The following is a 13,897-nucleotide window of genomic DNA, read 5'->3' on the forward strand; positions in this document are numbered from 1 at the left end:
CTAATTATTTCATCTCATTAACGAGACATTTTGTGATTTTTACACCTGAAACAAGCTCCTTGTTCTTATGGGGCTTTAATTATTTAACATCATCCGTTCCTCCGGACGTAAACGGGGTGGAAACAGAATCAGAATCAGCTTTATTGGCCAAGGTGTGCACACATTGTACCGACATTAACTTTAAATATATATACTTTAGAGGAAATAAAACGATAGAAGCAGGTTGGGCAGCTATAAAGGATCTGGTTGTTTCAGGCCTTTAGAGCTGCGGAGGTTTTGCCCAGTTTGTTTAGCTGAGCTGGAAATCTTTGTTTCTCAGTTCAGCACCGGGATATTGAAATGGGCCTTTGACCCAGTGTTGGTCGTTAACCTATTTGTGCTTCCAGCTTTTTGTTTGTCCTCCTTGGGGTTATGAAATGCTGCAGTTTGCACAAAAACATTCCAGACTTTTTGCTGCCAAATAAATAACAAATAGAAAGCTGGCGACATTGACTGCAGACATTAAGACCCATTTTGCCTGTAAAGCATTGCTGTAACTAAACATGTAAAAAACAGGAAATCTGTTATTTTTCAGCAGAAATACTTTATGTTCCACAGCCTGGTCAAAGTGGGATTCCATTAAAACCAGTTTTCCTTACTGGTTTAATTTAGTTAATGTGTAAGTCGTAATGAAAGCTAAAAGACAGCCGACCGGTCAGCACAGGTTGTCTAATATACTGGCAGAACCAGGACCACCTGTCCTGCAGAACGTGACTCGTCCAGACAAAACATTTTCAACACTGTGAAGCAGTTTGTGTCCAAAATGGACCCCAGATCTCTGTTAAATAAAAGGTTATTTAGCCGTTCCACTCTGGGAAAATAATCTAAACTTGTGCATACAAAACAAAATGTTATTTTCTTTTAAAAAAGGACGTTGCATTCATTTTTAATGCAGTAAAACACAGCCAGTACTGCTGATTCCAGATATTTACTGTATAAAAATATAACCAGAACTGCAAATTTAGAAGTTTATATTCACTAAGATTGCTACAAAAACGAAGCTATTTGGGAAAGCCCAGATGATGATGTCATTGGTTCAACGGCTTCTGATAGGTTAATTCACAACATTTTGAGTTAAATGGAGACACACCTGTGGAGGTATTTTAAGGCAACACCTAAAACATGCATCTTCCTTGTGTCACATCATGGAAAAATCTAAAGAAACCAGCAAAGATATGAGGAAGAGAACAGTGGACCTTCATGAGTCTGGTTCATCCTGGAGTTCCACGTTCTGCCGTTCAGACGGTTCTAAACATTATGTGAGCTTCCAGCATATCATCACCTCCAGGAAGAGGCTGGTTCTGTGTTCCAAAGATGGACCGATTCTGGTGTGAAATGTGTGAATCAACACCAGAACAAATGTTAAAGACCTTCTGAAGATGCTGCTGAAGCTGGTCAGACATTATCCACAGTGAAACGAGTCCTGAACCAACATGGGCTGAAAGGCCGCTCAGAGAGGAAGAAGTCAGTGCTGCAGAAGCGGTACTATGATATCAATGTGGCCTGCCTACTTTGATGTTGGATTGAATCCGGAGTTAATCAGGTTATTCATTCAATTAGAATGCTGTCTTTGTAGAGTAAAACTGCCCTGGCACATGTAGGCAACCATCTGCTCCAGATGGTATGTCTGAAACACCGCGGCAGGAAAAAACCTTTGAGCAAAAACATCACCCTCATATTTTAGGTTCTGTGCTTACAGGAATCTGGGTTTTCTCGCAGGTCCCCTCCCTCTGTCAGACACTGTTAGGCCCACGATCAATCAGGGGTGCACTCATGTTCACAGTGACGAGACAAGCTAATGATTAACGGCTGACATCAGTCAGCAGAGCACATATCAGTTTTTAAACCGAGTCCATACAGAGAAAAGAGCTGCTCCTCAATCTGCAGCTTTTCATACATGTAGAGATTTTTCTGTCTTTCGTCTCTTTTTTTTATCCTTAATATCTGTCAGGATGAGTTTAGACTCTTTTTTCTTATTGTTTCTCCTCATCGTTTGCTCTGAGTCGGTGAGTTGGGCTGTTTTATTGTCATTCAGGTCTGACTGTTAGATTTTCTACAGAACAAAGTCTGTATAATACCAGAATCATTACAATAACAGCAGCTATAACATGCATTATGCTATGTTTGCTTTGCTATCTAAACTGTAATTGATATGTTTTTGCAGCTTCAGTAAAAAAGAGTGATCAATAAAGGAAAGTGGATGGAGATGCATTACAGTCGAGTTTTACTAGCTGTAAATACGAGTTGCCTGCCAGCCTGCAGTGTCTGAACTCTTGTAGGTTTATGGTGGAGTAAACATGAATTTACTGGGGAAGTCCAACCTGAGTCAAATCTTTATGTTTTTTCTGCACCGGTAAAGCAAAACTTACCCAAACCTGGGATTTTTTTTGGCAGAAAAACAGAGCAAAAGGAACTGCATCACATTTAGTCACATTAGAACCAAAAACCTGATGAATTTTGTTTGAATTTCTCGTGACAGACCTACAGAAAGTAGTGCATAAATGTGAAAGGGAACGATACATATTTTAGTTTTATGAATAAAAGTAAAATAGTATGGTAGTATCTGGAACCTGAACTTTATGTAGGTCAGGTTGTATGTTCAGGCCACTGTCCTGCTGGGAGGTGAACCTTAACCTGAGTCTTAGATCCTCTGCAGATTCTAACAGGTTTAGTTACAGGATTGTCTTCTATTTGGATCCATCCATCTTCCCAAAGCATAACACTGCCACTACCATGTTCCACAGTGGGCATGTTGCGTTCAGGGTGTTAGCATGTAGCCAGAAAAGGTACATTTTCATGTCATCACACCTTGTTTCACATGTTTGCTATGTTCCCTACATGAAAAACTGCAGGTGGGAAATCTTTAGACTTTCTTTTAATAACAACAATAATAATAATTTATTTGTATAATGTTTACAATAACCACTAGGTCAACCAAAGTGCTTTACAGTGAGCAAAATAAAATAAAACACATAAAACAAGCAGTGAAACAGTGTTGGGATAAAAAACAAAAAAAGACAAAAACATAAGAAACAGTAGAAAAATTGATTTAAAAAGTGTCACACTACTAGATATTAAAAGCCATCTTAAATAGATATGTCTTGAATCTTGACTGCAAGAGGCCCAGGTCAGAGATAATCCCCCCAGTGCTTAATAGTTCAACTCCAACATAAGGTCAGTTTTTGGGGCTAATTGTCTTTTGGACACATTTTTCCACCTGAGCTGTGGATTTCTGGAGCTCCTCCAGAGTTACCATGGGGTTCTTGGCTGCTTCTGATGCTCTCCTTGCCCAGATTGTCAGTTTAGGTGGCTGTCCATGTCTTGGTAGGTCTGCGGTTGGTCCACCCTCTCTCCATGTTCAGGAGTGGAACGAACAGAGTTCTTGGAGATGTTCAAAGTCTGGGCTATTGTTTCTCCCTGACCTCTCTGCGTTGTTCCTTGGTCTTCATGATGCTCCTTGTTCTCTCTGAGGCCAGACACAGAACATCTGGATTTAAACTAGGATTAAATTACACACGTGGATTATTTTTACTAATTAGTTGACTTCTGAAGGCAGTTGGTTGCACTGGATTTTATTCAGCGGTATCATAAAGAGGGGGCCGAATACAGATGCACACCGCACTTTTCAGATTTATATTTGTGGAAAATGTTGAAAACCATGCAGTGACATCCTTCTAGTACTACCGCACGTCATACCTGTAAAATGCCAACAAAATAAAATATAATGAAGGTTGTGGTTGTAAGGGGTACTAATACTTTTACAATGTTATTGAACTGATTACTAGTTTTATAGAAAAACTATTATTATTGTTAAGTTGTTACAGATGAGATTTCACATTGAGTTGCTCTGTCTGGACAAACGTGGTTTTCGATAAATGTTTCACTGATCTGCATCATTTACAGGTAGAACTGAGGCTTGCTTACTTTGTGCTTCAAACAGAACTGGGTCATGTTTGCTCCACTGTAATAAGCCCCAGAAAACAAACGCAGTGCACATTTCTTTGGTGCACCACAAGCAGCAAGTTAGTACATTTCCTGCATCCGGTTTCATCAACCTTCGCCTGGTACCTGAAATCTGTACTGGAGACAAACACCCAGGAGTTACCGTCAGACTTCAGGGCACCCCAACATCATGTCGTGATGGATATCCGCCTGAAACATCTCATATAAGCAATGAACAACGGGGTTGGAAGGGTTCGCATATAGACTGGGTGGCTGAAAATAGAACAAGCTGGATGAAACAAGGAGAAAACGCATGTTGGTGGAATAAAGATGTGAAATAGACTACAGAGAAGAAGCACCTGATGGAGTTTATGTGCTGTTGATACACACTGGTGTTTATGAAGCTTCCTTTCCTGATCCCAGAAGAGGATCTGTATTTTTTTTTTTTTTAATATACTTAATTCCTCATGTATTTAAGTGTTTAACGGTTGTATGAAAATACTATCAGCATAAGGAATCTAAAGGGGTCCTTGGAAAACTTTTACCCCTGCTAAGGGGTCCCTGGCCACGAAACGTTTAAGGACCTCTGCTTTAAAAGATGTAATTTTGCTCTTTCTTGCTCTTGTTTCACAGGAACATGTTGAACAAACTGTAGGGAAAATGACCATTTAGGTGACTGTTGTACCAATGATTACTGAACTATGCAAAATTACCAGGACTTTTTGTTTTTAGCACGTCTCACGGTAATAAACTATATTGAGTAGTCATGTCAATTAACTGCTTATTGTAATACAATTTTTAAAAATAAACCAGATTCAGATGAAGCTAAGTTCCAATTTAGGGGCAACTTTTTCCTCAACACAAGAATATTTCTTCAGTTTGTCAGAATACCTATGAAAAATATTATTAAAAGTTACATATCATCTGCATGATCCTTACATGTTTAGCTTCTGTACAGACTAAACTATTTGGATATGTTCATCAGGAGATTCCACCAGATATAGAGCAGCCATCAGCCTTAGACCAACAGCGATTGGTGAACCCAAATCCTCCTGTAACAACTCTAACCCCAAAAGCCAACAAAGCACCTGAGACTGAGGAGTTTTTAGATTCACAAGAATGTCTGGAGAAAGGGTAAGTCAAGTAGCATCCAAGATGTTCTTGTAATCTTCAACAATGTTCTTGATCAGTAGTTCATCAGGCTTTCTGAAGGCCCTTCCCATTAATGTTTCAGATATTGGCAGCTGTATTACCTAGATTTAGTGGGTTTATGGGAATGGGACTGTTGGTCCAGAGTTATGGATACCAGGTTGTTCAGCCACATGAATGTGGGCTAACAGTCTCTAGACCAGTGGATAATAGGAGACTGATGGTCCATATTCCTCAGGTTGACTCGAGCATCATGTGACCTGGTGTTTTGCCCTCCATGGCAGCGGTGTGTTGAAGGACAATGTGTCTGCAAACCTCCCTACCTGTGTCCCACTGAGGGCATGGAGGCAGTTTGTGGGCTTAACCACAGGTCCTACACATCTTATTGCCAGGTAAAACCAAACTGTTCTTCAGCTGTTTGAGGAGACAGGTGATTGGTAGTTGTTTGGCGATTCAAGTCATAAAAGATTCATTTCCTTTAGTCTTGTGAAAAAATGCTGATTTGTTTCCCAGACATTGGCAGTCTCATGCCGAACCAAGAAGCCCCTAATGTCCCACTTCGGAAAAGAGTGCAAAGGTTCTGTTTCACAAACACATTTACAGCCTTATCACTGTTTGTTTTTTCATATTTTATTAATCATATTTGCTTTATTGGTGACTACAGAGAACATTCCTAAGTTCCAAAGCTCCCTGAACGAAACCACAGGACTGATCAGGATCTTCCTTCCTGGCAGCTCTGGAGGTGGCGAGGACTTACTGGTGTGTCAGGAGCTGTGGGACATGGCAGCTGCTAATGTTGCCTGCAAGAACCACGGCAGTCCACTGTAAGGGGATTCATTTACATTTACAGCCATAAAAGGACAGGTCTTTTGTTTCAAAGGACATGACAGGCAAACTAAAAAATCCCATATTGTAACAGAGGTGCAGGATCTGCATATGCTTTGAGCCACAAGTCCCTGATGGCCAACAGTGACAACAAAGATCTCCCCTGGAGCTGCGTCAGCATCCGCTGCCAAGGCTATGAAACGTCTCTGGCTGAGTGTGAAATCTACAACAAGGTGAAAGCTGATGACAGAATGGTAGCTGCAGCAACCTGCTATAGGATAGGACATGAAGGTCAGTGTGAGCAGATTCTGAAGTCATGAGGTAACATCTCCATCTTTTACAAAGCACCTGAAAGCTGTGTCTTAGTTGACTCAGAGTGGTTTCTGTCATTTTCTCTGCCATGATGGATCTGAACTTCTGGACCAGATTCTGACTGATAGTGATCACTTCCTGTCTGGATTTGACCACAGTTTGCTGGCTTCTGTTTCTTCACCTACCTTTTGAGAACTGACGACAGGTTCTCCATGGGCTGCTACAGTTTCCTGACCAGAAATCTAGAATGTCTTTCTTATAACTTTAGCCAGTATCAGGGTGCTCCATATCACTGGAAAATCCACTGATCATCATCAAGCTGTTCTTGGATTGTTGGAAGACGTTCTTGGGAAACATTTTGATCTCTCTTTATCTGTGGTAGAGTTCTTGGGCAGAAGCTCCAGTCTTCTGCTGTCCATCCCCGTCCTTAAGGTTTGTCTTTGCTGCCCCTCCGTTCAGAGGTCTGTTGTCCATAAGCTCTCACTGCGCATGCAGATGCACTCAGAACCGCCTGCTGCCAATGTTGAGTGAGATCAGAATGTAGGTCCTGGAGTCTTCTGGACACTTTAGGACCTCCTATAGCCTTCTTTACTGCTGTAGTTTCTACAAGTCAGACAATTTTGATGCAAAGCGCTCATGGCTGCACACCTTTCTTTGGAGGTCACATTGTTAAACCAAGAGGATGATAATCTCAAGCTCATTTGTCCGCTTTTTAATCAATATGTGATTAAAAATGAATCTAGTTAAGTGAAATTACAGCCAGTTAATTTTGTTCAATCAAGTCAAGTCTGTCTAGTTCAATTCGTCTTGAAATAGGCGATAGAGAGGACTATGATGCAGATTGTTTACAACATGGCTGCCAGTTGTATCTACACATAGGATGCTTTACTTCCAGGTTTTTCGGGAAGTAGTACAGGAAAAAAGGTTTACACTTCATCATGTGGTTAAACAAAAACTCTTTACTGACCTGAATTTTAAAGGATCTTTTATTCCAAAAAGATGGGTAGACGCTTTATGTATAAGTAGCCCTGTTAGGAGCTACCTGTGTCTCTATTCCCAGTGGCATTTGCATTTTATTGCAGATTCTGACTTCACCTGTGCAAATCACAAACGCATCAACCGCAACCAGACATGTGACGGAGTCGACGACTGCGGCGACCGCAGCGATGAGATGTGCTGCAAAAGTACAACGAAACACAAAGATAAAAATAAAATGACAGTAGATGAAACTACATGTTCAGGTTTTCCCTGAGTTTCGTTGTGTTTGTCAGAATGCAGGAATGGTGCTTTCCGCTGCAGGACGGGCATTTGTTTGCACGGAGACGCAGTTGGTGACAAACAGATCGACTGTCTAGATGGTGCAGATGAGTCACAGAAGCATGAGACTGCATTCAGTAAGACTCCACAAAATCGTCAAATCAATACCTCAACCTTTTCAAGAGACTCACCTTTTATTATGAGGATTTTTTCTTTAATTTGACAAAGTTTGTAACTGTTTTGATGATCACAGAGTTGCAGCTAAGTTTAAGGAGTTTTGTTGTAAGGTTCAAGAAAACTTTAATCTCTTCATCGAAGCTATTGATAAACTGAAGGACTTTTAGCAAATGGTCCCAAAATGAGGAAAGTCGATAATTGGAGTAAAACAAGCTTTACCTCATCAGTCAGTTTTAGTTTTGGTGAAACTCGTGTCTAAATAATTTTAAAGTAAAGGCATCCAAAAGCAAAAAGTGCTTATTATTAAATGAGAATGAAATAATAAATTAACTTTGGTCAATGAGAGTTTGGTGTTATCAGATCGTTTTACACCATGGCTGTTGTATGTAGTCTGCTTTGTATGGTCCAAGAAATACAATTAGAGTTAAAAACACCTTAAACTAACAGCAGCAAGATGTCTACAAGTTTTTTCTGTTTCTTGCAGCTTCAAGAACGTTAGCGCAGAGTTCAACACAAAACCCCTCAGGTAACAAATGTGTTTGCAGACATTTGTTGAGTTTTTAGTAAAACTAGATATTTGAATGATGTTGAAACTCGTATTTCCTGTCTACGTCTTGTTTTTTTCAGAGTACATCTCTCGTAAAAATGGTAAGTACCCCCAGCGCTGGTTCCTATATTAGAGGTAGGACACTTTCTCCTTCTTGGACGATGCTACAACAGACGAAAACTTAATCAAGCAGCCTGTATCTAAAAACATCCACCAGAAAGGACATCTGAAACATCCCTACTTTTTTAGGTTCACTGAGGTTATATCTTACCTATGTTTTCTTTTTCATCCAGTGAGTTGTACTGTTGGGTTTTCTGGAATATTTTCAGCTTCTGTAGACCAAATCTTTTAACACGAAAGAATCACAAGAAATCCTGAATGAGCTTTCTATGGTTGTTGGAAAACAAGATCATCATTTAAGGTGGAGGACGCCAACAGCTAGTCAGATGTACCCAGCTTGAATCCGCCTCATCAGCGGGTTTGGTCAATCAGCTGATCTTGAGTCTGTGATGGATCATTTTCCAACTACCTGAAAACTACAGGAACAGACCATCTTTGCTGCTGCACAGAGGACAAAACTTCTAACTCATTGAAATTCTTTTTGTTGATAATTTTACAGCCATAAAATCAAAATAACAATTAATTTTCTTACATATGAAGAAAAGTTGAAGGTGGCATAGTTAAGTACAAAGTGAGAGGAGATGCATAGGTCTGAATTACCAGTATAGGTCCTCACAAAGCTAAACTGCATCTCTGCTGCATTCAGACCCTCAGCAGACACTGAGCGCCTTGAGGAAAAGATGCTGCAGTTCTTTCCCTGTGAAATATTCATAGCTTCCCCCTAAAAACGTCTTTTTTTTTACCCCAAAAGAGTGCTGTTAAATGATATCAAGTTGAGCTAAGTTCCTTTAATGTTCCACACTTCAAAAACGCTTTGTTCAGTTCAAAGTTCTCAAAAATGTGAGCTTCATTCATGTGCACACCACCGCTGTTTGGGATGGAGCAATGGGAGAGGGAGAGGAGTCATCATGAGGACTTGATCATCCAATCAGAAATGTATTTTGGTTCTAAATACCACATCAAGTTAAATGTGGTATTATCAAATTTCTTCAGGGACATTAAATCATGTCCAGATGTAGAGCATCTCCATTGGTACAACATGAGAATCCAGTTTTTCAGTTGGAGAGATCCACTCTCCAGCTTCAGGGATCATTTAAGGTAGCATATCTTGGCAAATTATTTGGAAAACAATTCTGTTGTAAAAACGTGAAAAAACAAATTTTACATTTTAAATTTGCACAGAGTGACACTGGATACGGTCAGGATTTCATTTTAAGCTCTCATAGTGTCACTGCTTGTTAAATAACAGACATCTAGTTAAGAACCAGACGGTTTTCATTATGCTGGAAAAAATGACAGATAAACAGGCCTGCAGAAGGAAGTCCGTTAACTCGTAACGTGGATTCAAACAGAACCTAATAAGGTGTAAAGCTTCTAAAAGCCTGACTTCAGGAATCACCAAAATTACGGTACACTTAGAAACCATTCAAATAGTTCCATGAATTCAAGCATTTTCTTTCAGCTGTGTAAAAAGTTAAAGTTGCTATAAATTTCTATTCACAAAAGTAGTGACATCTACAGGTCCAATTTGGTACCAGTGTTGGACCCATTATAACTTAGGCTGACCAAAAATCTCTTTCACAACAATCCTTCAACCTGCAGATCCAACCTGTGCTTGTTTGTTTCCAGAAACCAGGACCAACAGAGAGCACCTGGAAACAAAGCTGTTCTGTGGGATTCCCAACAAGGACGTGGAGAAAGACACGCAAGAGGAGGAGCGAGGAAGGACCATCCGAAAGAAGAGGGTGGTGGGAGGACACCCGGCGAATCCGGTCAGTTTCAATCTCGGTCTTTTCTTTGGTAGTTTGAACATTTAAAGAGTCTAAAAACCTCGTCTGTTTGCAGCTGTGAATAAATCATTTTCTGATACTATTAATCATTATTATTGAGCCATAATATTGCATATTGATGTTCTTATCATAGCATCTGACCAAATATATAACCATATGTTATTAATAATTGAAATGGTAGTAAATATTGTTTTCCATCATGCACAGTGAGATTTCAGAGATTATTAATGCTCGTCCTTACTCAGCTGCCAACTGTAGGATCTCAGGAGTTTTCCAGTAATTAATGAAGTAAACTGATTCCACCTGATGCTAGTAAAATGTGATGATGCTTCTTCCTCCTGGTCTGCAGACTCAGATCCAGTGGCAAGTGGCCCTGGAGGAGAACCGGAGGATCGACTGTGGAGGAGCTTACATCGGAGGCTGCTGGGTCCTCACTGCTGCTCACTGTGTCAGGTACAACCAATGAATACGCCTAGATCTAAGGTTGTTGAAACGATGATGTTACTTGCAATCTGAACGACATAAACGGATGTTTAAAAGAACATGGTAGGAAGACGTCTCCATAAAGACGCCTGTTGATGTCGGGGAGTTTAGGGTACAGAAGCTCCCCACAGATTGGATGTCTTCTACTTTTTGGTGGGTTGTTGGAAATCTTACGGCTGGTTTGGGAAAGCCTCACCTGTTGACCCCACGAGCATTAAACCACGGACAAACGGATGGATGTGAACTAATGAGTTTCTTTATTTATAGAAGTATATTTGGACAGAACCATTGACTGTTTACTCCAGTTATACAACCTATTATATAAGCATTAATTACATAATAAATGTTCTGTAAATACTGTCTGTGGTCAGACTGCATGGCTGAATGTTGTACATGTGGTGGATAGAAAGGTAAACAAAGTTAAAATATAGATATACAAGCAGATCGAGGCTGCATGGTGGCAGAGCCCCGATCTGCTGCTGGCTGCTGTTGCCGAGCAGCCAGAAGGATTTGAACATCGGCCTGAGGTCTTTCTCCACTGACTTTGCTTGTTCTCCCTGTGCATGCCTGGGTTCTCTCCAGGTACACCACGATCACCCCGCCCCATCCAGACTGCAGTTAAAGTCAAACACTCATTCATTTGCCTCAGACATGGAGAAAAAAGTAACAACTGAAGCCAATTGTGGAAACATGCAGGATAATCGTGTGAATCGACAGAGCAGTTTTATTTACTCCATCATTTGCTCCGACGGGATATATTGAAAGCAAAACATACCTTAGCCGATAAACTTTATGCTCACAAACAACAGCTTTAATCTCAGCTCGTGCTATCTGTACTGGCGTCCTCACTTCTGCAGAGCTCACCCAATACTCAATTTCATCTCAGGTGTAATTCTGATGGATAAAACCGTTATTATATTGTTTCTAAAAGTATTTAATTATTTTTCTAATAATAACATTTCTTCACCAGGCCGAAACCTTCTGCATTCAAAGTCAAGTTTTCTCTATGGAAGAAATTTCGAGCTCAAGGAACAACGGACATTGTCCCTGTGGAAGACATCCTCATCCACCCAAAGTACAAACCCACCTGAACACTGATTCTACACATGAAGGTAAACCTTCCCTTCTACTAACGACTCTGTGTGAACATCCTGCAGGTATGTGCCCGCCACATATGAAAACGACATTGCTCTGATAAAGCTGGAGAAGCTTCCATTCATGGATAAATGCCTGGAAGACAACCCGGGTGTCAGAGCGGTGTGCGTCCCCTGGACCACTCAACTGTTTCAACCCAACCACACCTGCAGCATCTCAGGGTGGGGGCGAACTGCAGGTACAAACATCACAGTGGACAACAAAAATGTTTCCATGTGGAGCAGCAGAATCTTTATGGAATATAAAGAACAAAAAACAAGATGAAACCCCTAAATCTAATCATACCTGTTTGTCATGACTTCATAAACAGCTCTGAAAGAAACACAACTGAAATATTTTATTTTAGGCAAAAAAATTGTTTCTGTAAAGTGATCTAAGTCAGTTTTAAGTCAAAACATCAGTTATTGCTTGAAAATGCTACCTCACCTAAACAATTAGCAGAATTCCCAATAAACCCCGGTTTTACACTCAGCAAGCCAGTAGGGGGCAACATGTCTCCACACGGCATGAAAAAGCACCTGTTGGATATCTAAATCTGGTTTTTTGATGTTTTGAACTCGTCTTGGAGAGCTACTGACCTGCAACGTTTAGATTCATCCCTGCTCCAAATCAAAGGATTGAATAACCTCTTCAGCATGCCTTCAAGTTTGGCAAAGGCCTGGTAATTCATGCATGTGTGTTGGAGCAGGGTTGCATCTAGAAACTGCAGGACAGTAACTCTCCAGGACTGGAGTTGGAGACCCCTGCTTTAGACCTACCCGTCAGTCTAGATCTCATCCAGAGGTATTTTCTACCAGAAAATGCTCAATGCGTTGTTAGGCAAAGCAGATAATAATTAACGAAATATAATTTCTACGTTCATAGGCTTGGTTGCAAACAGCCCATATTTGTTCCATAGTTTCCGTTAAAGTCAGTCCTTTTGCGCAGATGGGAGGTCGGCTCAGGTGCTGCTCTGGGCCAACGTGTCGCTCATCTCCGGCTGTGAATCTTCCTACAAGCATCGCTTTAAACCAGGGATGATGTGTGCAGGTGAGGGGTCTGCACAGAGACCAAACCGAGCAGATTTGTTCTTGTTGAAGGTGTGAACCTGTTGGGTTTGTGTGCAGGCGATTTGGACGGCAGGGTGGACTCGTGTCAGGGCGACAGTGGCGGTCCTCTGGTCTGCACGGACGAACTCGGGGTGTCCTACCTGTGGGGCATCGTCAGCTGGGGGGAGAGGTGTGGACAGCAGGGGTTCCCAGGGGTCTACACCCAGGTAAAACACTTTATTATGTAAGATTTTAACCTGAGCATTGTTAGGTATTATTTAGTCAACTCAGATGCAAGAACGATACAGTCAATTTACTTGCAAGGGTAGCTCTGCAGTGCAGACTACAAAGTATTAGCACCCCTCTCTCTTTATTTATACATGCTGGTTCACACACAGTTCAACAAACATTCAGGGTGTGTGTGTGTGTGTGTGTGTGTGTGGGGTCAGAAAGGTTAAGGTTCTTTTGTCTTGATTATAAACAAATAGAGGAAGTGGGAACCTGGTAGGAATAGCCCCCAGATGCTGCTAATAAAAGCATAACTCACTCTTGTCCCCGTCTCCCTTCCTGGGAAATGTAAAGAGGGAAAGGCACTTTAGAGCAGACATGAGTGATAAACAATACAAAAGTTTTCAAACCCCTAACAGCATGAAGGCCCAGTTAACTCTGGGGTCTTCTCTTCACGACAGGTTGCTCATTACTTTGAGTGGATCCGGCTTCACACCGGCTGGTCCGCAGTCACCAGATTTAACACCTGAAGAGACCATCAAGCTTCTTCTCGCTGCTTCAGTTTAAACTCTTCATCCTGATGGAGACTTTAATGTGATCACAGCTTTTATCTGCTAATAAAAACAGCTTTACCAATAATCATTGTTCTGGTTTGTTTGCTGGAAAAAGTTCGGATTTCAGTTCATTAATTCTGTTTTTCTGGGGGTTTATGAGGTTTTATACAGATTATAAAAAAGTTTAGAATGGAAAACATTTCTGCAAACTAATTGGCTTTAAAAGTTAAACTAAAACAATATGTAGTGCAGTCAGAACAAGCTTTAAAACTGAAGTATAATAATAGTTAA

The 13,897-nt window shown here is 40.8% G+C and overlaps 1 protein-coding gene across 1 annotated transcript; it reads left to right on the plus strand.

Annotated features, from left to right (window-relative positions):
• The first annotated feature begins 1,856 nt into the window (after positions 1–1,856).
• On the plus strand, positions 1,857–13,691 carry cfi (complement factor I). The gene is made up of 17 exons (XM_047386853.1): positions 1,857–2,045; positions 4,967–5,115; positions 5,369–5,522; positions 5,644–5,707; positions 5,795–5,954; positions 6,050–6,246; positions 7,350–7,451; positions 7,539–7,661; positions 8,186–8,227; positions 8,329–8,349; positions 9,998–10,140; positions 10,508–10,611; positions 11,612–11,716; positions 11,799–11,974; positions 12,724–12,825; positions 12,903–13,051; positions 13,514–13,691. Exons 1-17 carry the CDS (start codon positions 1,992–1,994, stop codon positions 13,580–13,582), a joined length of 1,914 nt encoding a protein of 637 aa, XP_047242809.1. The 5' UTR covers positions 1,857–1,991; the 3' UTR covers positions 13,583–13,691.
• Positions 13,692–13,897: the final 206 nt, after the last annotated feature.

The sequence above is a fragment of the Girardinichthys multiradiatus genome, chromosome 14 (genome assembly GCF_021462225.1).
Source record: "Girardinichthys multiradiatus isolate DD_20200921_A chromosome 14, DD_fGirMul_XY1, whole genome shotgun sequence".
In the NCBI taxonomy this organism is placed as follows: domain Eukaryota; kingdom Metazoa; phylum Chordata; class Actinopteri; order Cyprinodontiformes; family Goodeidae; genus Girardinichthys; species Girardinichthys multiradiatus.